The sequence below is a fragment of the Scomber scombrus genome, chromosome 7 (assembly GCF_963691925.1).
Source record: "Scomber scombrus chromosome 7, fScoSco1.1, whole genome shotgun sequence".
NCBI classification, from domain to species: domain Eukaryota; kingdom Metazoa; phylum Chordata; class Actinopteri; order Scombriformes; family Scombridae; genus Scomber; species Scomber scombrus.
In genome coordinates, this window is record NC_084976.1 from 32390691 (window position 1) to 32416740 (window position 26050).

A 26050-nucleotide genomic window follows, 5' to 3' on the forward strand; every position below is an offset into this window, starting at 1 on the left:
CACATCCTGCCTTCTGTTTTTCACATGTAAAGTTTATACAGACCACAGCACTGAAACGCCTCTTCCTAAAATAACCACTTACCCCAGATTAAACCGATGAAAATAAGGTCTCAGTTCTTATCCTCTTAGACCAACCGTAAAAACCGGTGTATATGATTTTATATTGAAGTGGGGTGCGTCTTATAGAGAGAGGTTGGATCTGGATATGATCATATGTAAAAGACCGTCCACACTAGGAACAATAACTATAACAATAACTATCCCTCCTCTGTGTTCGGGTCCAATCTGACCGATATACAACTTTCATACATTATAAACAATGTGTTTGTCATCAGATTGCCTCATGGCCTCACGATATCTTCCACATTAGACATTTGAACATATAAATTGTTGATCGCCGCATTGAGTGAATGAAGTGGTTTAGTGAACATTGTTACACCTTTGATGTTCCTGGTGGGTAAGACTAGAATATGGTCTTCCATCAAATGGAAAATATCCATATACACTCACCCAAACATCCAAAACCACAACACCCTAACCCCCCACATTTCATCCACCACCCCTCTAACCCCCGCCCACATTACCCGACACCAACTACATATTTCAGACTAAACAAATAAAAGGAAAAACCAACATAAAGTGTGTAAGTAAGGTGTTGGGCCACCAGAACAGCTTCAATGCTCCTTGTCATTGATTCTACAGTCTGAACTCTACTGGAGGGATGAACACTATTCTCCCAAAAGATATTCCTTCATTTGGTGTTTTAATGATTGTGGTGGAGAGCGCTGTCCAACACCATCCTTCCATCTTCTTGCCGCTTTATCCGGGATCGGGTCGCGGGGGCAGCAGCCTAAGCAGGGAAACCCAGACTTCCCTCTCCCCAGCCACTTCGTCCAGCTCTTCCCGGGGGATCCTGAGGCGTTCCCAGGCCAGCCGAGAGACATAGTCTCTCCAGCGTGTCCAGGGTCTCCTACCGGTGGGACGTGCCCTGAACACCTCACCAGGGAGGCGTCGGGGAGGCATCCTAACTAGATGCCCGAGCCACCTCATCTGGCTCCTCTCAACACGGAGGAGCAGCGGGTCTACTCCGAGCTACTCCCAGATGACCGAGCTTCTCACCCTATCTCTAAGGGAGAGCCCAGCCACCCTACGGAGGAAGCTCATTTCGGCCGCTTGTACCCGCGATCCTGTTCTTTCGGTCACTACCCAAAGCTCATGACCATAGGTGAGGGTAGGAACGAAGATTGACTGGTAAATCGAGAGCCAACAGGACCACATCATCGGCAAAAAGCAGCGACCCAATACTGAGGTCACCAAACGGGACCCCCTCAACGCCCTGGCTGCCCCTAGAAATCCTGTCCATGAAGATTATGAACAGGATCGGTGACAAAGGGCAGCCCTGGCAGAGTCCAACCCTCACTGGAAACAAGTCCGACTTACTACCGGCAATGCAGACCAAGCTCTGACACCGGTCATACAGGGAATGGACGGCCCGTATCCAGGGGTCCAATACCCTGATACCCCGTACTCCCGGAGAACCCCCCACAGGACTCCCCGAGGGACACGGTCGAATACCTTCTCCAACACATGGGTCCAAAATCTCTGGTGACTGTGAAGGCCATATCATATTCACATCATTTTCATACTCATCCAGTCATTCAGTCGATGGGGGCATTGTCATCCTGGAAGAGACTCCACTCCCATCAGCATAGAAATGTTTCATCATAGGATTTGTAGATTTGTAGGTTTATTTATTCAAGATGACAGGGACAATGCATATGCAGGTGCTTGAGTGCTAAAGTGCTAAGTGCTGCTATATTAAAAACTGCTGTTGTTATTGCACAAAAGTGTAAAAGTGCTAGTGTCTATTGCACAATGCCCTATTGCACTTATTCTTTACACTCAGATTAGTGTGCAGATATGATTGCACTTGGTAAATGTACACAGATGTACTTGTGTACACACTATTGCACAGTATTCACCTACATAATTAGAAGTATGTATGTAAGGTCACAAGACTGGTTTGACTGATAAGTATGATGACTCACATCAACTTTGTATTGATCTGCAGTGACCCTTCCCTCTAACGGGGCAGATAGACCCAAACCATTACTCTTCTGTTCTTTCTTACATATCACACTAATGCACAAGCATCAATGTGCTTTGTCGACTACAATGTCTGACCTTATTTACTGATGTCTTTCCCATAGATCTAAATGCAGATGTCATTATAGTCACTGTTCCTGTTGAAACACCAGCCAGTTGAGCAGTCTTTGTGAGTCCTACCGTCTTGTTAAAAAACAATCAAGATGGCAAAAGAATCAACTGGACTTTTTATTCCTGACACAGAGCATGATTGGATGTTAAATGCTTTATTATACTGTTTCTCCACTCGTTTATTCATGTTTTTCCTTTAATTTGTCCTTCGTCTATATCTATGTGTCCATCCCTCCACTTCAACTAGACCTTCCAGACTAAACGATGTATAATATCTTCTCACAGACTCCATGCCTTGGACTGATTTTACTCTATGAACACAATGAGTAGCTGCTTGATTAGGCGATTTTCTGTCTGAGAGGCTCTGAACCATATTTTTTAGCCAAATGATAACTCAGCCTAACCGTAAAAAAGCCTCATTGACTTATAAAACCTGATGTATAAACAATCAGACACATGCAGTACAAAGATAAACCAATGCAGTGTTGAATTACTAAATATTTAGTAGCTTATTTTATGGTAAATTCCTGTTGAAAATGTGTTTTATCAGATTAGATACAGCAGGTATAGAAGTCATTTATCTGTAAATCTGTCCATTTTAATTTATTTCATTTCATGCATTATATATTATTATCATCATGCATAACAAAGTTTAAAAGGTGTTATGAGCTTAATGCAGGACCTTAAAAAAGTTGTATTCAATTTGTTTTCATGTGTTTAAAAAAATAAAATAAAAATTCTCTGTGTATCAAATATGATACAAAACAAAACTCATAGATGCAAAGTTTTATTTAATTCATCTTTTTTAATTACTTGTCTGGCAATTATTTGATGGTTCAGGCATTATAGGGTTAAAGTTCAGGTCTCACATCAACACCTTAGGAACATAAAGCTAAAGTGCTAGAGTGTGACCATAAACACAATTACATGATTACAGCAACTTGTGAACCTTTAAATCTTTTAAATACATGAATAAAAAGTTGCTGTTGGATGATGACATCATCTTTATTTATATCTGGTTGGATTTGGGTGAATTACACTTTATAGAAACAAATCTAACGAATATTTGTTCTTTATTTTTTATATTTTAGTTCAATCTTTGGGTGTACGTTGTTTTTTAGCATATTTAATGTTTTCACTGTGTTTTATTTAATGATATTTGATGTCCTGTTAAATGGAAACTTGTCTCACCTGGTCCTCAGTGTGCTGGATTAAAGACAACAAGACGTCACACTGAACACTGAACTCCTTCACCTGTGTTTCAGGTATCCTCTCATCCAATCAGAGGGCTTCATGGCTCGCCGCCCGCTCCCTCAGTCGTGGCTGAGGACTCATGGTTCCACCCAGACGGACAGATGAGGACGGAGGAAGAGGAGGAAGAGGAGGAAGAGGAGGAAGAGGAGGAGGAAGGAGGACGGTGACTCAGCAGCTGTGCAGGTTTATAAAGAGGCAGCGATGCTCAGTCCGTCACCACGGAGACCATGGCCTGGCTGATCCGCATCGTCTGCATCCTGGTCTGCTGCCCGGAGCTGCTGCACGGCAAGGCTTCAGGTAAGCACACCTGTCTGTCCTCCTGTCTGTCCACCTGTCTGTCCTCCTGTCTGTCCTCCTGTCTATCCACCTGTCTGTCCACCTGTCTGTCCTGCTATCTGTCCACCTGTCTGTCCTCCTGTCTGTCCTCCTGTCTGTCTACCTGTCTGTCCACCTGTCTGTCCTCCTGTCTGTCCACCTGTCTGTCCACCTGTCTGTCCACCTGTCTGTCTACCTGTCTGTCCACCTGTCTGTCCTCCTGTCTGTCCTCCTGTCTGTCCACCTGTCTGTCTGTCTGTCTGTCTGTCTGTCTGTCTGTCTGTCCACCTGTCTGTCTACCTGTCTGTCTACCTGTCTGTCTGTCTGTCTGTCTGTCTGTCTGTCTGTCCTCCTGTCCACCTGTCTGTCTGTCTGTCTGTCTGTCTGTCTGTCTGTCTGTCTGTCTGTCTGTCTGTCTGTCTGTCTGTCTGTCTGTCTGTCTGTCTGTCTGTCTGTCTGTCTGTCTGTCTGTCCACCTGTTGATGGATTATAACAAACTGCTACATGTCACAAAGTTTAATCAGGTTATGGTTTTGAAACCATTTTCTAATATTTGAAAGGCAACACATAATCACACCTGTTGTCCTTCTGGGTCAGAATAGAGGCGGGTCTGGTTTGACTGTTTATAGTAAAGCATAAAATACAAATTATCACCAAATTCAATGAAAGTAGTGAAGATTATACTTGCAAACAATGTAGTATGGAACCATCCATGTCATTTTAAATCGATATAAATAAATAAATCCATATTTCTGATATCAAAAAAACATTTTTTAAACGGGTCAAATTGGACCCGAGGACAACGGGAGGGTTAGAGATGAAATTTATCAGGCTGAAACCTCACAGAGAAAAGTCAGACAGCTCGTTCACATTGTTTACTGATGATGTCGTGCAGAGTACCAGCTGGAGTCAGAGAGTCTGAGCCGATGTGAGTCGCTACGGAGCGTGGCGGTTGCCAAGCAACAAGGTGACATCCCTCACTGCACAGAAGACGGCAGGTTCAGGTATTCATCAGTCTGTAATATTTATCAAAGTAGAGTTCATGCATTCATAAATATCATATTATTTCAGTATAACAGTGTGTGTGTGTGTGTGTGTGTGTGTGTGTGTGTGTGTGTGTGTGTGTGTGTGTGTGTGTGTGTGTGTGTGTGTGTGTGTGTGTGTGTGCAGACCCGTGCAGTGCAGTGGGCGGGGTCAGGAGTGTTGGTGTGTCGATGCTGAGGGTCAGGAGGTCACCGGGACTCGAACCAGCAGCTCTGCTCCAAACTGTGAGAAACACTTTTTAACACGTCTAATGATCAGAGATGATGATGTCATAGTTTACATGTGAAACTGATCACACACTCTTAGACTACAGATACACGAACTGCTGTCATGTAGTAAAGAAAATATCCTGTGTAGATTTTACTGGCAGGAAAATTCAGAAATAAAGAAATAATAAAGAGCTGAAGGATTAAAGGGCAGTTCCCAGTGTTCCCAGTGTTCCCAGTGTTCCCAGTGTTCCCAGTGTTCCCAGTGTGTGTTAAACAGCAGTCAGGTGTCCATATTAACAGTGACAGAGGTTTTCCTCTCTGTAATCATTCCAGTTGAGCTGTGGTGGAAGTATAGTAACAAAAAGACTAAAAACACTGTAACGTTGAAACATAGAAGATGAAGATTTGACTGAAGCTTCAGATCTACTTTTAAATCCATGTTTCCACAGAAGGAGGACTGTGGATTTAGTCCTCCATCACTTCCATTGTAAACATGATGAAGGGATCTTCTAATGCTCAGTATGAACAGGAGGAATCATTACAGCAAGAAAAACATTTAGTGCTGATTTGGAAAACTCACTGTTTTAAGACATTCGTCCTTTAGCAGAGAGCTGTTGCACTGAGCTGACGGTAGATATAACACCGTCAGTCTTTTTTAAACTTTATACACCAACGTTTCCAATGATATAACCATGTACATATGTTTTAGTTACAGTATCTATGATGCATCTGTGTGCAGGTCCGTCTCCCTGCCAGCTGCAGTCCATCCTGCAGTGTTCTCCTTCAGGACAGTTTGAGTCAGTTCAGTGTGACTCCAGCAGGGGGCAGTGTTGGTGTGTAGATCAGGACGGGATGGAGCTCTATGGGACCCGACAGCCTGGCAGACCTCAGCGCTGTATGTACCTCTGATACTACTAATACTAGTACTAGTACTACTGATACTACTAATACTAGTACTAGTACTACTGATACTACTAATACTAGTACTAGTACTACTGATACTACTAATACTAGTACTAGTACCACTGATACTACTAATACTAGTACTAGTACTACTGCTACTACTAATACTAGTACTAGTACTACTGATACTACTAATACTAGTACTAGTACTACTGATACTACTAATACTAGTACTAGTACCACTGCTACTACTAATACTAGTACTAGTAATACTACTAATACTACTGTATGTACCACTGATACTACTAATACTAGTATTAGTACTAGTACTACTGATACTACTAATACTAGTACTAGTACTACTGATACTACTAATACTAGTACTAGTACTACTGATACTACTAATACTAGTACTAGTACTACTGATACTACTAATACTAGTACTAGTACCACTGCTACTACTAATACTAGTACTAGTAATACTACTAATACTACTGTATGTACCACTGATACTACTAATACTAGTATTAGTACTAGTACTACTGATACTACTAATACTAGTACTAGTACCACTGCTACTACTAATACTAGTACTAGTAATACTACTAATACTACTGTATGTACCACTGATACTACTAATACTAGTATTAGTAATACTACTAATACTACTACTACTACTACTACTACTAGTACTAGTACTACTACTACTACTACTACTACTAGTACTAGTACTACTACTACTACTACTAGTACTAGTAATACTACTAATACTACTGCTGAAGCTTTTAAAGAGTAAAACTCATCTGATTGGTTGTCAGTTAAATCACATGATGTTTTGTTTTGTTTGTTTTTTTGGGGGGGGGTTTTGGGGGGGGGGTTTACCTGCTGACATCATCAGACTGACTCACCTGTTGACCTTTGACCTGCAGGTGCTGGCAGCTGTGAGGTGAGAGCGAGGCGGCTCCTCCACAGCTCCGGGTCTGCGTCTCCTCCTCAGTGTGCAGCAGACGGACGTTTCCTCCCTGTTCAGTGTAAATTCATCAACATGACGGACAGAACCGAGCTGGACCTGCTGCACTCCTTCAACAGGTAACTCACCTGTCTGAGGTTTAGTTTAAATTTAAAGGGTTAAAATGATAAAATAAACGTATGAATAACTTCACACATTCTTTTTTTGTGGACCCAGCATCAAATTTCTGCTTTTAATCCATTTAGAGAGAATATATTAGAGGATTATGGCGAAAATGTCTAAGTGGTGTAACCATAAAAACTTTGTACCAAATAATTCAACTTGCTTCAAAACAGTAAATAGTCAATAAAACACCATATCAACTAGTTTGGCATGATCTTACATTATAACTTTATATTAAATAAAGGTAATGGAATACAATTGTTTAAATATTAAAATATGTAATATGTATCATTCGTTTGTGGTTACACCATTTGACATTTTCAGGAGCATTCAGTCTTACTTTTGGTAAAAAATGGTGCAAATGTCATTTCAAATGATATAAAACCAACAAAAATACTAAATGTACATTTTAACAAACCTGATGCTGCTTTTAAATCTAGTTTAACTGATTTATGAATCAACACTTATTATCACTGAGCTTTATATTGTTGTGTATTTTGTGTTGTTTCAGGTTCCCAGAAGCCTTCGAGACGTTCGGCAGCTTCAGGAAGTTTTTCCCGCTGGTTTCTTCGTTCTGCTTCTGCTCAGACAGCCGAGGCCGAGAGCTGCAGGACACAGGTACACACTTTATACACACACTCACACACACTTTATACACACACTCACACACACTTTATACACACACTCACACTTTATACACACACTCACACACACACACACACTTTATACACACACTCACACACACTTTATACACACTCACACACACTTTATACACTCACACACACACACACTTTATACACACACTCACACTTTATACACACACTCACACACACACACACACTTTATACACACACTCACACACACACTTTATACACTCACACACACTTTATACACACACTCACACACACACTTTATACACACACTCACACACACACTTTATACACACATTCACACACACACTTTATACACACACTCACACACACACTTTATACACACATTCACACACACACTTTATACACACACACTCACACACACTTTATACACACACTCACACACACTTTATACACACACTCACACTTTATACACACACTCACACACACACACACACTTTATACACACACTCACACACACTTTATACACACTCACACACACTTTATACACTCACACACACACACACTTTATACACACACTCACACTTTATACACACACTCACACACACACACACACTTTATACACACACTCACACACACACTTTATACACTCACACACACTTTATACACACACTCACACACACACTTTATACACTCACACACACTTTATACACACACTCACACACACACTTTATACACACATTCACACACACACTTTATACACACACTCACACACACACTTTATACACACATTCACACACACACTTTATACACACACTCACACACACTTTATACACACACTCACACACACACTTTATACACACATTCACACATACACTTTATACACACACTCACACACACACTTTATACACACACTCACACACTTTATACACACAATCACACACACTTTATACACACACTCACACACACACACACACTTTATACACACACTCACACACACTTTATACACACACTCACACACACACTTTATACACACACTCACACACACACTTTATACACACATTCACACACACACTTTATACTATATATATATGATGATGGTGATGATGATGATGATGATGATGATGATGGTGATGATGATGATGATGGTGGTGATGATGATGATGATGATGATGATGATGATGATGATGATGGTGGTGATGGTGGTGGTGATGGTGACGGTGTTGATGATGATGATGATGATGGTGGTGATGATGGTGATGGTGGTGATGATGGTGATGATGATGGTGATGATGATGATGATGGTGGTGATGGTGATGGTGGTGATGATGGTGATGATGATGGTGATGATGATGATGATGGTGGTGATGGTGATGGTGACGGTGTTGATGATGATGATGATGATGGTGGTGATGATGGTGGTGATGGTGGTGATGGTGATGGTGGTGGTGATGATGATGATGATGATGATGGTGATGATGATGGTGGTGATGAAGGTGATGATGATGATGATGATGGTGATGGTGATGATGATGATGATGATGATGATAGTGATGAAGGTGATGATGGTGATGGTGATGATGATGATGGTGGTGATGATGATGATGGTGATGATGATGATGGTGATGATGATGATGATGATGGTGGTGATGATGATGATGATGATGATGATGATGATGATGGTGATGATGACGGTGTTGATGATGATGATGATGATGATGATGATGATGGTGATGATGACGGTGTTGATGATGATGATGATGATGATGGTGGTGATGATAGTGATGATGATGGTGATGAAGGTGTACTTCCTGTCCAGGTGTGGAGCTGCTCCTCTCGGAGGTTTACGACTCGGCGTTTTCGGGTCTTGGGTCGGGTCGTTCCTTCTCTCAGACCAACGTCTACAGAGTTCTGCAGAGGAGGATGCTGGGAGTCCGCCTCGCCCTCACCGGACACTTCAGATGTAAACTCCCAGTTTAAAGTTCAGACTGGTTTAAACTGGTTTATACTTTAAATGAGTTAAACTGGTTCAGACCAGTACAGGCACAGTAACTCTTATCTCAGTTATACTGGTTTAAACCGGTTTAAACTGCCTTACAGGGTTAAACTGATCTTCAGAGGTAACATCTGGATGAGTTAGCAGCGGTTAGCACTGGTTAAACTGGTTTAAACTGGTTTAAACTGGTTTAAACTGGACTGCTTTTTAATTATGTTAAACTGGTTCAGACCAGTAAAGACACAGTAACTCTTATCTCAGTTAAACTGGTTTAAACTGGTTTAAACTGCCTTACAGGGTTAAACAGATCTCCAGAGGTAACATCTGGATGAGTTAACAGCGGTTTGCACTGGTTAAACTGGTTTAAACTGGTTTGTCTGCCTCATTAAACTTGAAGCTCATCAGCAGATACTCGTCATTTTTACTGAGTTGAGTTTATTTTATCACTGTGAAGTTTAAAGTGCTGCTACAGATTCATTTACCCCACATGAAACCAGTTTGAACCAGTTTAAACCAGTTTAGACCTGCCCTGACTTCATACGCCATGTGCAACAATCCGGATCTGCTTTAAACCAGATTAAACTTGTTAAAACGTGTTCAGACCAGTCAGCAGCACTGGTGAGCTACAGTAGACATGTCTCTGTATACTGGTTAAACTGGTTTAAACTGGTCCACACTGGTTTAACTGGTTTGAACCGGTTCTGGTCTCTGTGTGTCTCAGGTCCGTCTCCCTGTGAGGAGGAGCGGCGGGCGGCGATGGAGGCGTCCAGCGTCTTCGTCCCGTCCTGCGAGTCTGGAGGATCCTTCAGTTCCACTCAGTGCCAGCAGGGGGAGCAGTGCTGGTGCGTCGACCACACAGGGAGAGAACTTCCTGGAACCCGTCGGCATGGAGACGCTCCGATCTGCAGTGAGTCCTGGATCACTATCTCCTCTCTCTCCTTTATCTCCTTTATCTCCTTTATCTCCTTTATCTCCTCTATCTCCTTTATCTAATCTATCTCCTTCTCCTCCTCTGCTACTCCTCTCTCTCCTCCTCTCTCTCCTCCTCCTCCTCCTCCTCCTCTCTCTCCTCCTCTCTCTCCTCCTCCTCCTCTCTCTCCTCCTCCTCTCTCCCTCCTCTCTCTCCTCCTCTGTCTCGTCCTCTCTCCTCCTCCTCCTCTTCCTCTCTCTCCTCCTCCTCTTCTCCTCCTCTCTCTCCTCATCCTCCCTCCCCTCCTCCTCTCTCTCCTCCTCTCTCTCCTCATCCTCCTTCCCCTCCTCCTCTCTCTCCTCCTCCCCCTCCTCCTCTCTCCTCCTCTTCCTCTCTCTCGTCCTCTCTCGTCCTCCTCCTCTCTCCTCCTCTCTCTCCTTCACCTCCTCTCCTCCTCTCTCTCCTTCTCCTCTCTCCTCCTCCTCCTCTCTCTCCCCCTCTCTCCTCCGCCTCTCTCTCCTTGTCCTCTCTCTCCTCCTCTTCCTCTTCCTCTCTCTCCTCCTCCTCCTCTCTCTCCTCCTCTCTCTCCTCATCCTCCTCTCCTCCTCTGCTCCTCCTCCAGGTTCAGGTCCTACAGACTGTCCCTCTCAGCGTCGTCAGGCTCTGTCTCGCCTCCTCTCGGGTCCCGCTGTTCCTCCTCTGACCTCCTCGGACAGATCTCCTCCCTCCTGTCGCTCTCTCCTCCGGCCCCTGAGGGACCTCCTGCCGGTGGAGGAGGACCTGACCTCCTTCCTGTCCCGGCTGGTTGAAGTCCTCCAGGGTCTGTTCCCGACGGTGCGAGGCGCAGTGGAGGCGCTGGCTCGCTCCTCCCCCCGCCGCCTGCAGGAGAACCTGTTTGGAGGGAAGTTCCTGAGGAGCGTCGCCTCCTTCAACCTGAGTGGAGCGGTGGGAGCGCGAGGAGCCATCGGCCTGGACCTCCTCTCCTCTCAGGATGTGACCTCCCGTCTGCAGGAGAACCGGGACCTGGTCCGGTCTGTGAGCAGGACTCTGGAGGACCCCGACTTCCTGTCTGCTCTCCAACACACACTGAGCAGCTCCTCCTCTTCCTACTCCTCCTCCTCCTCCTCACTGCAGGAGGTACGACTCCAAAAATAATCCAAAACTCGCAAAACCTCTGAAGCTACTGTGTGTTTTACATCCTCTTCTTCTTTCTCCTCCTTTTCATCCTCCTCCTCTTCATCCTCCTCCTCCTCTTCTTCCTCCTCCACTTCCTCCTCTTCTTCCTCTTCCTCTCCCTCCTCCTCTTCCTCCTCCACCTCCTCCACTTCCTCTTCATCCTCCTCCACATCCTCCACCTCCTCTACCTCCTCCATCTCCTCTTCCTACTCTTCCTCCTCCACATCCTTCTCCGCTTCCTCCTCCTCCACATCCTCTTCCTCCTCCACCTCCTCCTCATCCACCTCCTCCTCCTCTTCCTCCTCCACCTCCTCTTCCTCCTCCACATCCTCCACCTCCTCCTCCTCTTCCTCCTCCACATCCTCTTCCTCCTCCACATCCTTCTCCGCTTCCTCCTCCTCCACATTCTCGTCCACATCCTCCATCTCCACATCCTCTTCCTCCTCCACCTCCTCCTCCACATCCTCCATCTCCACATCCTCTTCCTCCTCCACCTCCTCCTCCACATCCTCCATCTCCACATCCTCTTCCTCCTCCACATCCTCCTCCTCCTCCTCTTCCTCATCCTCCACCTCCTCTTCCTCCTCCACATCCTCCTCCTCCTCCTCGTTGTTTTTAGGTCCTGACTCCTCTGCTGCGTTCCTGCTCCGGTGATGATGATGATGATGATGATGATGATGATGCTGGGTCCCTCTTCATCCCGAGCTGCACCCCCCTCGGTGGTTTCGTGCAGGTTCAGTGTGGTGCGGCTGCGTGTTGGTGCGTCGACTCTCGGGGCGACGAGGTTTCGGGTTCTCGGACCGCCGGTCGTCGTCCTCGCTGTCCGACGCGCTGCGAGGAAGAGCGAGCGGCAGCGATGAAGCTCAGAGCAAACATGGCGGCCGGAGCAGAGATCTACGTCCCTGCGTGCTCAGAGGACGGAGACTTCCTGTCGCTGCAGTGTGTCGGAGCTCGATGCTTCTGCGTCGACACCGACGGGAAAACGACCACGGCCGCGTCAGCAGGGGGCGCCGTCACCTGTAAGCCTTCACCGATGTTTAACATGTTAATAATTACGTTTTGTTATTCTGTTGATCTGGAGTCGTGTTATAGTCGTGTGTTGGGCGATATGATGATATATCGATATGACGTCGATATGACGACGATATGACGTCGATATGACGACGATATGACGTCGATATGACAATTTATTGATATGACGAAATTACAATATATTGAAATGACGATATATCGATATGACGTCGATATGACGATATGTCGATATGACGATTTGACAATATTACGATATATCGATATTACGATATATCGATATGATGATATTACGATATATTGAAATGACGATATTACGATATATCGATATGATGATATTACGATATATCGAAATGACGATATTACGATTTATCGATATGATGATATTACGATATATCGAAATGACGATATGACGATTTATCGATATGATGATATTACGATATATCGAAATGACGATATTACGATATATCCATATGACAATATATCGAAATGACGATATATCGAAATGACGAAATTACAATATATCGAAATGACGATATGACGATATATCGGTATATCTATATTTCCATACGACAATATATTTTGCCATATCGACGTATCGTCATATGTTCATATCGATATGACGATATATGTCAGCATGATGATATATCAGTATATTGCCATACCGATATATCGTCATATTGACATGACGATATATCGATGACATCATCACATTGTGTGACCAGAGAAAAACGTCTCTTGTTTCATATTCTGCTCTATCGTTTATATCACACTGTTCACAGCAGTATTTTTTAATAATTTTGAAAAGGTCTCTGATCCTGATGATGAGGATTTGTCTACGTTAAGAACACAAATGAGTTTTTTGCCTCTCAGGTTCTGATCCAGACTGTGTGTTGTGTTTCAGGTCCAGAGAGAACAGAGGAGAAGCCGCAGCCGTCTGCAGGTCAGATAAAAACCTCAAAGCCCAAATTCATTTTTAATTTAGAGTCTGGATAAAGATCTGACTTTTACCTCTTTAACATGATTTACAGGAAGTTGCTCTCAGGTGTTCGCTGACGTCACGGTGTTCAGACAGGAAGTGAAGAGCATCATCGCACTCTCTAACTCGTCCCGCCTCCCGCTGGGATACGGATTCCTATTGGCCGAAGGTCTGCGTCTGACCCCCGAGGAGCTGCACATCAGCCAATCAGAGGAGGAGCTGCAGGTCTCTGAGAGGCTGCTGAGCCGCTCCAAAGCTGCGCTGCGATTGGCTGCCTTCTCCAGTGAGTCACAGTTTAAGAAAAGATGAAAACTGGGAAGATTAAATATAATGTTGGGACATGACAAATATTTTACTTTAATAATAGTTTTAAAAGCAGCATCAGGTTTGTTAAAATGTACATTTAGTATTTTTGTTGTCATTTGAAATGACATTTGCACCATTTTTTACCAAAAGTAAGACTGAATGCTCCTGAAAATGTCAAATGGTGTAACCACAAAAGAATGATAAATATTACATATTTTATCACCTACAGTGTATTTAAGTGGACTTATACTAATAATGACTTCATTTAAAACATGTAAATGTTTCCTGATCTCCATGGTAACCAGAGTAAATGTAATATGTAGAACAATTGTATTCCATTACCTTTATTTAATATAAAGTTATAATGTAAGATCATGCCAAACTAGTTGATATGGTGTTTTATTGACAATTTACTGTTTTTAAGCAAGTTGAATTATTTGGTACAAAGTTTTTATGGTTACACCACTTAGACATTTTTACCATAATCCTCTAATATATTCTCTCTAAATGGATTAAAAGCAGAAATTTGATGCTGGGTCCACAAAAAAATAATGTGTGAAGTTATTCATACGTTTATTTTATCATTTTAACCCTTTAAATTTAAACTAAACCACATGGACACAATAAACACATCACTGACCCATCTAAGACTTATTCGTAAAGGAATATTTCTGATACTTCTACTAAAGTTAAATGTCTTCCTGCTGATGTCATAACATCATCATTCTTCTTCAGCTCTTCAGATGTTGCTGCCTCCTCAGCGTCGCTCCTACCAGCCGTTCACTCCACAGTGTGACGCTGACGGACACTGGCTGCACACACAGTGTTACCACAGCACAGGTCACACACACACACACGCACACACACACGCACACACACACACACACACACACACACACACACACACATTATATTATAAAACTATAAATGTGTTTTATGTGTTCAGGTCAGTGTTGGTGTGTTGATGAAGACGGAGAGTACATCCCCGACTCTCTGACCAGCCGCTCGCTCCACCTGCCCAAATGTGAGATAGTACACAAACACACACACACACACACACACACACACACACACACACACATAGTAGTAACAAGTGTGTGTGTCCTCTGCAGGTCTGACTCGCTGTCAGAGAGCTCAGACTCGCTCTCTGCTCTCTGGTTGGATGAAAGGCTCTGATGTCACCAACGCCGCCATTTCATCCTACCAACCAAAGTGTGAGAAGGTAACACACACACACACACACACACACACACACACACACACACACACACACACACACACACACACACACACACACATATATACACTGTGTACTTGTATTGGTTACTTTTGAGGACCATCAGTTTAAACCTTCATAGTGAGGACCGGTCCTCACAATGTTGGGTTTTAATGTTCATATTGGAATAAAGTTTGTGTGTGTGTATGTGCGTGTGTGTGTGTGTGTGTGTTTGTGTGTGTGTGTGTTTCAGGACGGTCGTTTCTCAATGCTGCAGACAGGAGGCGCTGCAGCCTGGTGTGTGAATCCTGTGACTGGAGAGATAATAGAGACGGCAACACGGAGCCCGACAGGACAGCTGACATGTACACACACACACACACACACACACACACACACATACACACACACAGACACACACACACACAGTCATGCATCCAGCACATCTCATTAACTTACATTAATTTCCAGGAGATTTAAACCTTAATTTAAAGTTTTCATCCTTCAATTCGTGGTGCGTTCAGGTCCCAGCTGGTGTGAGCTTCAGGGTCTTCGTCAGTGTCGTCCCGACGGCTCCTTCATCCCTCTCCAGTGTGATGTCACTTCCTGTTGGTGTGTCTCAGAGGATGGACAGGAAGTGCGCAGGACCAGGACGCTGCGACAGACAGGAAACGTGCCGTCATGTGACCGTGAGTTTGTCTCGACTTTCAGATCCTTTCATTTGGTTTTTAAACGTTAACGGTTTTAGAGTGAGGACATTTATAAAAACAACTGATCCTCTTCTTCACTTCCTGTTTCCTGTCTTCAGGCCCTCTCTGTCCCGCCCCCGCCGTTACACATGGTGCATTGGTGTGCCGCCCTGCAGCCGATGGCCGACAGAGCTGTGACCTCGTCTGTCACCGTGGTTACCAGAACGCACTTCCTGTCAGCAGCTTCCTGTGTGAGACGGACAGTCGGAGGTGGGCGGGACTTCAGGCCCCGCTGCCCGGAGCCTGCCAGGGTACGACTCTGACCTCTGACCTTTAAAGGGCCAGTCTGTAAAAATGAACCTGCAGAGAAAAAAAAATCAGTTTTTATTTACTCCAGCAGAGTCTGAAATGTTCTGTATTTAAGTTTTTTTGTTTTAATTTATATTCCCCCACTAGAGGGGAAAAAAACATCAGAGTAAAATTCAGAAACATTTAAATTTGTCCAAAAACATCCTTCACACACTCACCAGAAACACAGATGATTTAATCCATAATTATAACATAAAACTATGTTGATAGAAGCAGTTTTCAGCTTTATGAAAACATGAATGTTACTGTGTGTGTTCAGTTTCTCGGCCTCTGCAGTTGGCGTTGTCCTCTCAGCTCTGGACGCTCCCGCCGTCGTCCTGCTCTCAGATCAGCAGTTTACAGCCGCTGCTGTTCAACATGATGACCAGCAGGGGGCTCTGCTCTGCACAGGTGAGTCTGCTAGGCTCTGCACAGGTGAGCCCCCAGGTGAGCACACCTGAAGCTGTTACCTGATACCCACTCTGTGCTCTTTATTTAGTACTTTCAGCATATTTATAAATCGTATAAATGTTATTTATAATTAATTTGGATTAATTTGACCCAATTTCCTCCACAGTCGAACAGATGAGACCGAAGTTTTAAAATTGTTCCTTTAATTTAAGTTTAATTTAAATTTAATTTTAAATATTAAAAGTCTAACTGTGTGTTCAGCTCCCCTCGTCCGGCCGCTCCGTGTCGCTGTGTGATGACTCGACGGTGCGTCTGCTGTGTAACCGTGACGACGACGCTCTGACGTTAACCATCAGCTGGACCGCCGCACTGCCCGACCTCCCGACCTCTGACCTCCCAGACCTCCACGATGTCGGTGAGCAGAAACAAACTGTCACGAGCCGAAAAACGAGATGTGAAGTCGCTGATTAACGTCTCCGTGATGAATCAGGTCTGAAGAAGATGATCAAACGAAATCTGTGTTTTGATCTCAGCTCTGTTCCTGAACGAGACTCGTCTCCTGGAGGGAGTTCGGGAGCTTCTGGGTCAGCTGACACCAGAGCCCAAACTGGTTTCCGTGACAACTCCGAGCTTCGGCTGTTCCCGTGGTTACCACCTGGACGGTGACGGCGAAGGCTGCGGTGAGTCACATGACGACCTCTCACATCAGTCCGCGGGTTTTGGTGGTCGGACGGTGATGATGTCATGATGATATCACGATGATGTCGTGATGACGTCATGACGATGTTGCAATGATGTCATGATGATGTGGTGATGACGTCATGACAATGTTGCAATGATGTCATGATGACGTCATGATGATGTCAAGATGATGTGGTGATGACGTCATGATGATGTTGCACTGATGTGGTGATGATGTCATGATGATGTCCTGATGACGTTGTGATGATGTCATGTTGATGTCATGATGATGTCGTGATGATGTCATGATGATGTCATGATGATGTCATGTGTCCTCGCAGTTGTTTGTCCTGCTGGGAGTTTCTTCAGGGAGGGGGCGTGTCCTCTGTGTCTGCCGGGAACCTATCAGGACGAAGAGGGGCGGGACTTCTGCAACAGGTGTCCCAGAGGATCCTCACCTGCTGGAGCATCATCTGTCAATCAATGTGAGATCACCATGGATACCAAATACACAACATTTACTGTCAATGGAAGAAATATAACATTACATTTACATTCATGCATTTAGACTTTAGACTTCTATATATTATTATTATTATGAAGAGAAGTAAATATATTTTATTGACTATTTTATTTATTATGAACTATATACAGAAACATTTTATTTGGTTTTTAATGAGTGTTAATGTGTTAAAGTGTTGTTTTTACCTGTTTGACTGACAGGTGTGACAGAGTGTCAGAGGCGGGGCTTACGCTGTTCAGACCGCGGCGACTTCCTGCCAGCACAGCCTGACTTCCTGTCCGACAGGTGGAGGTGTGTCGATAGCGAGGGGGCGGAGCTCGAGTGGACCAATAGCGATGCACCGCTGACTGATGACGAGTGCTCAGGTGACGAGTCAGCAGCCAATCAGAGAGCAGCTCACAGACTACAGCTGTTTCCTGTTTGTGTTGTAACCGTGTGTGTGTGTGTGTGTGTGTGTGTGTGTGTGTGTGTGTGTGTGTGTGTAGTTCTCAGCAGTTTTCAGGCTGTTCCTGGATCAGAATTGATAGTTGGAGCTGAAGACGCTGAAGTCCTGCAGACGACGACCTCTGAACTACGAGCCTGTGTCCAAGGTAACTCTCACACACACACATACACACAACATGTTTGTGGTGTGTATTTGTGTGTTAACTGTGTGTTTCTTCCCTCAGCGTGTGCAGTGCAGCCGTCCTGTCACCATGTGGCGCTGTTCAACAGACAGACTCAGTGTGAACTGTACAGCACACACACACTGAACACACACTGCAACACCTCCCAGCAGGTAGACACACACGCACACACACACACACACACACACACACACACACACACACACACACACACACACACACAGTGCTTATTTTATTAATGCTGATTTAGACAGCATCATTCTTATTTCTTTAAACTTCATTAGTAGGACTATAGTGATTTTATCTAGTTCTTTATTGAGACTTAAATGTTTTAATTAGCCTGAGTTGCATCTCTACAGTATTAAAAGTAGGATTTTGAATGTGCCAACTGTACATTGTCTTTGTGTACAAGTCAAATATTTAATTTACACATAAATAAATAATCAAACTTTTATTCCTCGTCCGTGTGACTCCAGACTAAAGGGTTTCTGGGTAATCCTGAGGCCGAGCTTTTTGATTGGCTGAGCTGCTTTGTGAGGGTGAGGGGCGGAGCTTCTGACCTGCTGGTCATCAGGAAGAAAGGTACGGGAACCATGGCAACCAGGTGCCGTAACCATGGTAACCACTGATAGAGTAACATACAGGTGTGTTTACCTGAGTGTGTGTGTGTGTCTATGTGTGTTGCAGGGGCGGAGTCTCCCTCGCAGCAGCAGCAGCAGCAGCAGCAGGGCTTTGTGAGGATGAGGATGATGAAGGCCGTCTCAGGTGTGTTCAGGACTCAGGTGTTCTCCTCCAGTCGGACCTCTCTGTCTGACGCTCATCGTTTCTGTCAGGACGGCTGCAGCCGCGACACCTGCTGCCACGGCTTCATCCTGAATCAGAACAGCTTGAACGGAGGTACGTTACCATGGAGACAGAGGCACATGTGACCCGAGGGAACAAGAATCAATGAATGAATCTGCCCCCCCTCCCCCTTCAGGTTCCCTGCTCTGTGGTTGGCTGAGAGCTCCGTCAGTCCTGATGTGCGGAGACAAGGACTGGGACGTCATTGGACAGAGTTCAGCCAATCGGATCTGTGGGGCGGGGCTTACCTACAACGAACAGCAACGAAGCTTCCTGTTCGACTTCGGAGGACAAAAGTTCACCATCAGTAAGAATCTGAGATGAAGATATGAACACATCAACACAAAATGACACGAAAACATCACAAAAACGTCAAGAACACAACACGAAAACGTCACGAAAACATCAAGAACATAACACGAAAACGTCACGAAAACATCAAGAACATAACACGAAAACGTCACGAAAACATCAAGAACATAACACGAAAACGTCCAGAAAACGTCAAGAACACAACACGAAAACGTCACGAAAACATCAAGAACATAACATGAAAACATCACAAACATGACACGAAAACATCACGAACGTAACACGAAAACGCCAAAAAACACGACAGGAAAACGTCAAGAACATGACACAAAAACGTCATGAAAACATCAAGAACATAACACGAAAACGTCACGAAAACATCAAGAACATAACACGAAAACGTCCAGAAAACGTCAAGAACACAACACGAAAACGTCACGAAAACATCAAGAACATAACATGAAAACATCACAAACATGACACGAAAACATCACGAACGTAACACGAAAACGCCAAAAAACACGACAGGAAAACGTCAAGAACATAACACGAAAACGTCATGAAAACATCAAGAACATAACACGAAAACTTCACGAACATAACACGAAAACGTCAAGAACACAACATGGAAACGTCACGAAAACCATGACAAGTCTTTTTTAACGTGTTTGTTTGGTTGCAGCTGATTCTGCTCTGCCGGCCGACAGTAAGAACAAGAAGGACTACCAGGCCTCCATCGTCAGCTTCCAGGCCATCTACCTGAACACAGGTGAGTGACTTCTGACCTCTGACCCCAAACGTATCTGTGTAGATGTAGAAGTGATAAACTGATAATCTCATCTGTACTTTCATTTGTGCTGGATGGAAAACAAACATCTTTAGCACAACTCCCATGTAAATCTGAACTATGTAATGAACACACCAGGACTCAAAAGAATGTGATTATAGGATCGACAGTGAAGTTTGTCCCTCGGTGCTTCCTGTTGATGTTTTTCACTGTTGTTGTGTTACAGACGCTGAGTCGGCAGCTTCCTGTGCAGCAGCAGAGCTCAGTCCTCCTGCTGATGGTTCGTATCTCATTACTGTTGTAGCTACTGGAGGTGGAGCTAGTTTACACTACTTTATATACAGTTAGCTAGTTTAGTCCAGTGGTTCCCAACCTAGGGGTGGGGCCCCTCCAAAGGGTCAGCAGATAAATGTGAGGGGTGGTGAGATGATTAATGGGAGAGGAAAGAAGAACAAACTAAGTTCTGATACACAAATGTGTTTTCAGTTTTTGGACTTTTTCTCTAATCTTTGATTTTTGCTGAAATATTGGATCATTTGAACATTTGTTGAAATGAAAGCATGTGAGAAGTTTAGAGGGAAACATCAGTATTTGGTGGATCTGTTAACAACTCATAGACATTTGAAATGTGAGCCGACTACACACTGCTTTTTGGTTTCATCTTTAACAATGTGTTGTATTTATAAAGCTTGTTATATTATCCATTGTGTCAAATCTGCATCTGAAAAGTAACTAAAGCTGTTAAATAAATGTAGTGGAGTAGAAAGTACAATATTTCCCTCTGAGATGTAGAAAGTAGCATCACATGGAAATACTACAGTAAAGTACAAGTACCTCTAACTGTACTTGAAAACAGTACTGTAGTAAATGTACTTAGTTACTTTCCAACATTGTAATGTAGTGACACTAGTGTGTGTATGTGTGTGTAGTTTCAGTACAGATGAAGTTTGAGTCTCTATCGGAGGACGACGTCCTCGTGGATCCTCAGAGGAAACTTCCTGTTCTCTCCTTCTGGCTCAACCAGCAGAACTACGACTCCCTGCAGGCACTGCTCTGGTGTCTCACACGTACGTCACACTTTATTCTCTCTCTGCGTTCACACTGTTGGAATCTGATCAGCTGACTGTAGTTTGTGTTTCAGGCTGTGATGAGGAGCAGCAGTGCTCTGTGGCTGACCTCAGAGACGCTGACTCAGCAGGTTTCTTCAGCTGCTCGTTGTTTTCGGACACTCGAGTGTGCGGCGCCTACGACACGCCGCTGAGACGCCCCTGCCGCCCCCTGCTGGACAGGAGGCCCAACAACACCTACAGCAAGAAGGGTAAAAACCATAGACTGTATATAAGAAATGGACGTAACATCCGTGACGTCACCCATTGGTTTGTGGACTGCTGCTCGGAGGCCAATAGTTTCGGATCTGAGCAGCGCCATCTTGAACATTTCCGGTGCATGCTGGGAAAAATAAAAACAGGGATTCTACTTATATGGGCATCAGGAGGAGCATGAGGCGCCCTCCTGAACCTGTGAACCAATCAACCTGTCAATCACCACGTAGCCACGCCCTAATGCATACCCTGCTTTATCGTCACATATAAAATCAGGGAGGCCAAAATGTCCCAAATGAACATCATACTGCATTGAAGAAGGCTTTAAACTAGCGATTGAGACCATAAACACATTTTGAAAACGTTTACTGAGGTTAGAAATCAAGTGAGAAGTTGGTGAATTCTCCATTGACTTGTATAGAGACGGAAGTCCTTTTGACACTAAAACGGTCGCCCCCTGGTGGCCTTTTGATAGAATGCAGTTTTAAGTTGGCCTCATTTCAGAGGACCGGAACTCCCCGCCTGGTAAAGACACACAGGACGACCTCACAGGTGTTTATTAAGGGGATTTATTACAGGTGGTTAACTGTGTGTGTGTGTGTGTGTGTGTGTGTGTGTGTGTTCAGTGGATCTGTCCGGACCAGTGAAGAGTTTCTATGAGAGAGTTTCCTTCCAGAAGATGGTTTCTTACTCCGTCCGCAGCCGAGTCACTCTGAGAGAAAACACACCGCTGTCTGAGGGGTAACACACACACACACACACACACACACAGTTTTCATATTAAGATAAACTACGGAAACTTTATTTACTTGTTTTCTTATTTGTACTCCGTCAGAAAAGTTGAAGAATTACACTTTTTCTATTTTTTTATTCAGATTTTTATTTCGATTTTTTACATTTTTAAAATTAAAAATAAACTTTGTACGGAGCCAGAAACCGAGCTGAACTGCTCCTTTAAATTAGAGAATAAATTAGCAGTTAATAATCGCCCAGTTTAGCCTGACGTGTCCTTAAAAGGCCACCATAGAGACGATTAACCCTTTTGATTTTTGTGGAAAAAGGTTTATTTAATTTTCACACAGATTTTACTTTTTGTTTTTTAACTTTAATTCTTCTACAATAAAAACTAATTGTGTTTATTTTAAAGCCACCAGATGAACAGGTTGTAAGTTATTGTGTGTGTTCAGCTTCATGCAGTGTGAGCGGCGCTGTGACGAGGATCCTTGTTGCCGTGGTATCGGCTTCGTCCGAGACACCAAATCCGCAGGTATCCATGGTTACCAGAAGGTTTTTCTATATGTGTGCTGATGTCATGACAGTCAGACTGTTTTGTTAATTAATTGATAATTAATTACATGATGTCTGGTAGATTTAGGGAAAAGAAAAACATTTAAGTGTATCTGTGTGTGTGTGTGTGTGTGTGTGTGTGTGTGTGCAGGTGTGGTGTGTCTGGCTCTCATCAGTCTCGGGGTTCAAACCTGCGGTGAGGACGACGGGACGACCTGGAGGACTCAGGACTGCAGAGAGTCTGAAGTGAAGACGACACCGGATCCATTCGGCTGGTACCAGAAACCTGGTACACAAATACACACAAATACACACATCAATACACACATCAATACACAACAAATACACACATCAATACACAACAAATACACACACATACACACATTAATATACACAAATACACACATCAATACACAACAAATACACACATTAATATACACAAATACACACACATACACACAAATACACATTAATACACACAAATACACAACAAATACACACGTATACACACAGATACACAGTTATAACTACACAGTGTGTAACTTGTGTGTTTTCAGTGAATCAGTGGAGTTCGTCTCCGGCTCTCTGTCCTCCGTTCAACCTGCCGCTCATAAACAACGGTGAGACTGAAATACTGCAGTAATACTACCAATAGTACTACTAATACTACTACTAATAGTACTACTACTACAAATATTACAAGTATTTTTACTGTTAATACTATTGCTGCTATTACAACAGTTATAAGTGCTGCAAATACTACTTCTCTGTCTACTACTACTACTGCAGTACTGGTACTACCTGAGTATTAATGTGTGTGTAATTCTGTGTGTGTGTGTGTGTGTGTGTGTGTGTGTGTGTGTGTGTGTGTGTGTGTGTGTGTGTGTGTATATCTCCGTGTGTATCAGTGTCAGATCAATGGCGGCTCCTCGCTGACTCAGCGTTCCTCGTCGACCCGTCTGTCTCTACGTATGACGTCATCCACGTGAGCCGTGACATCGCTGTGGACCGGGACAGGACGAGGGACTGGTGTCTCCACGGTAACCGCCGCTGTTTAAAGGTTTGGTATTGGTTCAGACAGGAAGTGGCGGTCCCTGACACTTGCTGTTGACTTCCTGTTTCAGCGTGTGAGGAGGCGGCGTCCTGCGTGGCGGTGTCAGTCGAAGAGACGGAGGCGGCAACGCGCTGCGTCCTTTACCCCGACACCAGCGTCTGTGGCTCCGCCCCCCGCCACTCCTGCAGGCTGCTCATCAGAGAGCCCGCCCCCCAGGTCTACCTGCGCACAGGTGAGCCAACCGGCCAATCACAGCGCAGCTACTGCCAGCTGTAACTCACACACAATCACACATACACACATACAACACACATATATAACACACACACACACATAGGCCAACACTTTGATCCCCGCTGTGCTCACCTGTCTCTTTGTCTCTAGAGCGGTTGCCGTTGGTTACGTCCGTCTCCATCCCGGGTCACGGGACCCTGCGGGGCGTTGCCGTGGAAACGGCCCTGGGCTCCGACAGGAAGACGGTGGTTCAGTTCCTCGGTGTCCCGTACGCCCGTCCACCAATAGGATCGCTCCGCTTCGCAGCAGCTCAGCCGGCTGATTGGACGGGAACCTGGGACGCCACGAAACCACGGTAACCACCTGACAGGAAACAGGAAGATAAATATGATTTTTTTTATGTCTCCATGTGGTTTAGTTTAAATTTAAAGGGTTAAAATGTTAAAATAAACGTATGAATAACTTCACACATTCTTTTTTTGTGGACCCAGCATCAAATTTTTGCTTTTAATCCATTTAAAGAGAATATATTAGAGGATTATGGCAAAAATGTCTAAGTGGTGTAACCATAAAAACTTTGTACCAAATAATTCAACTTGCTTCAAAACAGTAAATAGTCAATAAAACACCATATCAACTAGTTTGGCATGATCTTACATTATAACTTTATATTAAATAAAGGTAATGGAATACAATTGTTTAAATATTACATTTACTCTGGTAACCATGGAGACCAGGAACCTGACTGCTTTACTTCTTTCCTCCTCTTCCTCCTTTCTTTCTTTCTTTCCTCCTACTTCTTGTTCTTTCTCTTCTTCCTCTTTTATCTTTCTTTCTTACTTTTTCTTTCTTCTATTCCTTGTTTATCTTTATTTCTCTCCTCCTCCAACTTCATGTTCTTTCTTTCTCTCTTTCTTTCTTTCTTCCTCTTCTTACTCATTTTTCTTTTTTCTTACTAGGAGGATAAAATATGTAATATTTATCATTCTTTTGTGGTTACACCATTTGACATTTTCAGGAGCATTCAGTCTTACTTTTGTACATTTTAACAAACCTGATGCTGCTTTTAAAACTATTTTAACATATTTCTGAATTGATCATCTTACCAACACTTATATGTTATCGACCCATAAATATCTAAATATACAGAATGATCCTTTAACTGTTTCTTCTTCTGGTGTCGTTCAGTCCGAGCTGCATCCAGCCAGGTGATGAAGAGTCTGCAGCATCCAGTGAGGATTGTCTCTACCTCAACATCTTCACTCCTGCCGGCCTGGTAACAAATAATTAATCATTTGTAATATGTACAGACAAAAGCTAATGTTGAATTTATATGAAAGTTAATAAATAATAACGACTAAAAAGCAAACTGTTTCAATACAGATGTTACTGTAAGTCTATGATGTCATCTCTGTAGTAGAAGTGAATTTACTGATATAAAATAATAACTTATATTAAATACAAAAAAATTAAAAAATATGAAAACTGCACTTCAGTTATATAAACACAATAATTTTCACATAAAATTAAAATATATGAAAATGAAAACAAGATCTAAATGTAATCTTAATGAGACTTTTAATAGAAGTTTTAAATCATCAGTGACCTCAGCTGACCTGTGTGTGTTTGTGTGTGC

At 43.6% G+C, this 26050-nt stretch overlaps 1 protein-coding gene across 1 annotated transcript in view; it reads left to right on the forward strand.

Moving 5' to 3' along the window:
- The first annotated feature begins 3698 nt into the window (after positions 1–3698).
- The window catches only part of tg (thyroglobulin), a 27798-nt gene continuing 5446 nt past the window's right edge, over positions 3699–26050 (forward strand). Inside the window, 40 exon segments of the mRNA XM_062423225.1 lie at positions 3699–3768; positions 4682–4790; positions 4957–5054; positions 5779–5934; positions 6872–7031; positions 7586–7692; positions 9505–9648; positions 10403–10588; positions 11214–11728; positions 12387–12786; positions 13701–13739; positions 13828–14058; positions 14817–14921; positions 15028–15105; positions 15194–15303; positions 15551–15662; positions 15822–15986; positions 16106–16297; positions 16615–16745; positions 17007–17160; positions 17279–17425; positions 17768–17911; positions 18150–18314; positions 18435–18539; positions 18618–18727; positions 19052–19157; positions 19263–19472; positions 19555–19725; positions 20413–20499; positions 20744–20797; positions 21447–21584; positions 21659–21835; positions 22466–22580; positions 23027–23106; positions 23278–23415; positions 23684–23746; positions 24035–24166; positions 24251–24412; positions 24565–24769; positions 25603–25690. Of these exon segments, the coding sequence (XP_062279209.1) occupies positions 3699–3768; positions 4682–4790; positions 4957–5054; positions 5779–5934; positions 6872–7031; positions 7586–7692; positions 9505–9648; positions 10403–10588; positions 11214–11728; positions 12387–12786; positions 13701–13739; positions 13828–14058; positions 14817–14921; positions 15028–15105; positions 15194–15303; positions 15551–15662; positions 15822–15986; positions 16106–16297; positions 16615–16745; positions 17007–17160; positions 17279–17425; positions 17768–17911; positions 18150–18314; positions 18435–18539; positions 18618–18727; positions 19052–19157; positions 19263–19472; positions 19555–19725; positions 20413–20499; positions 20744–20797; positions 21447–21584; positions 21659–21835; positions 22466–22580; positions 23027–23106; positions 23278–23415; positions 23684–23746; positions 24035–24166; positions 24251–24412; positions 24565–24769; positions 25603–25690 (5859 nt within the window).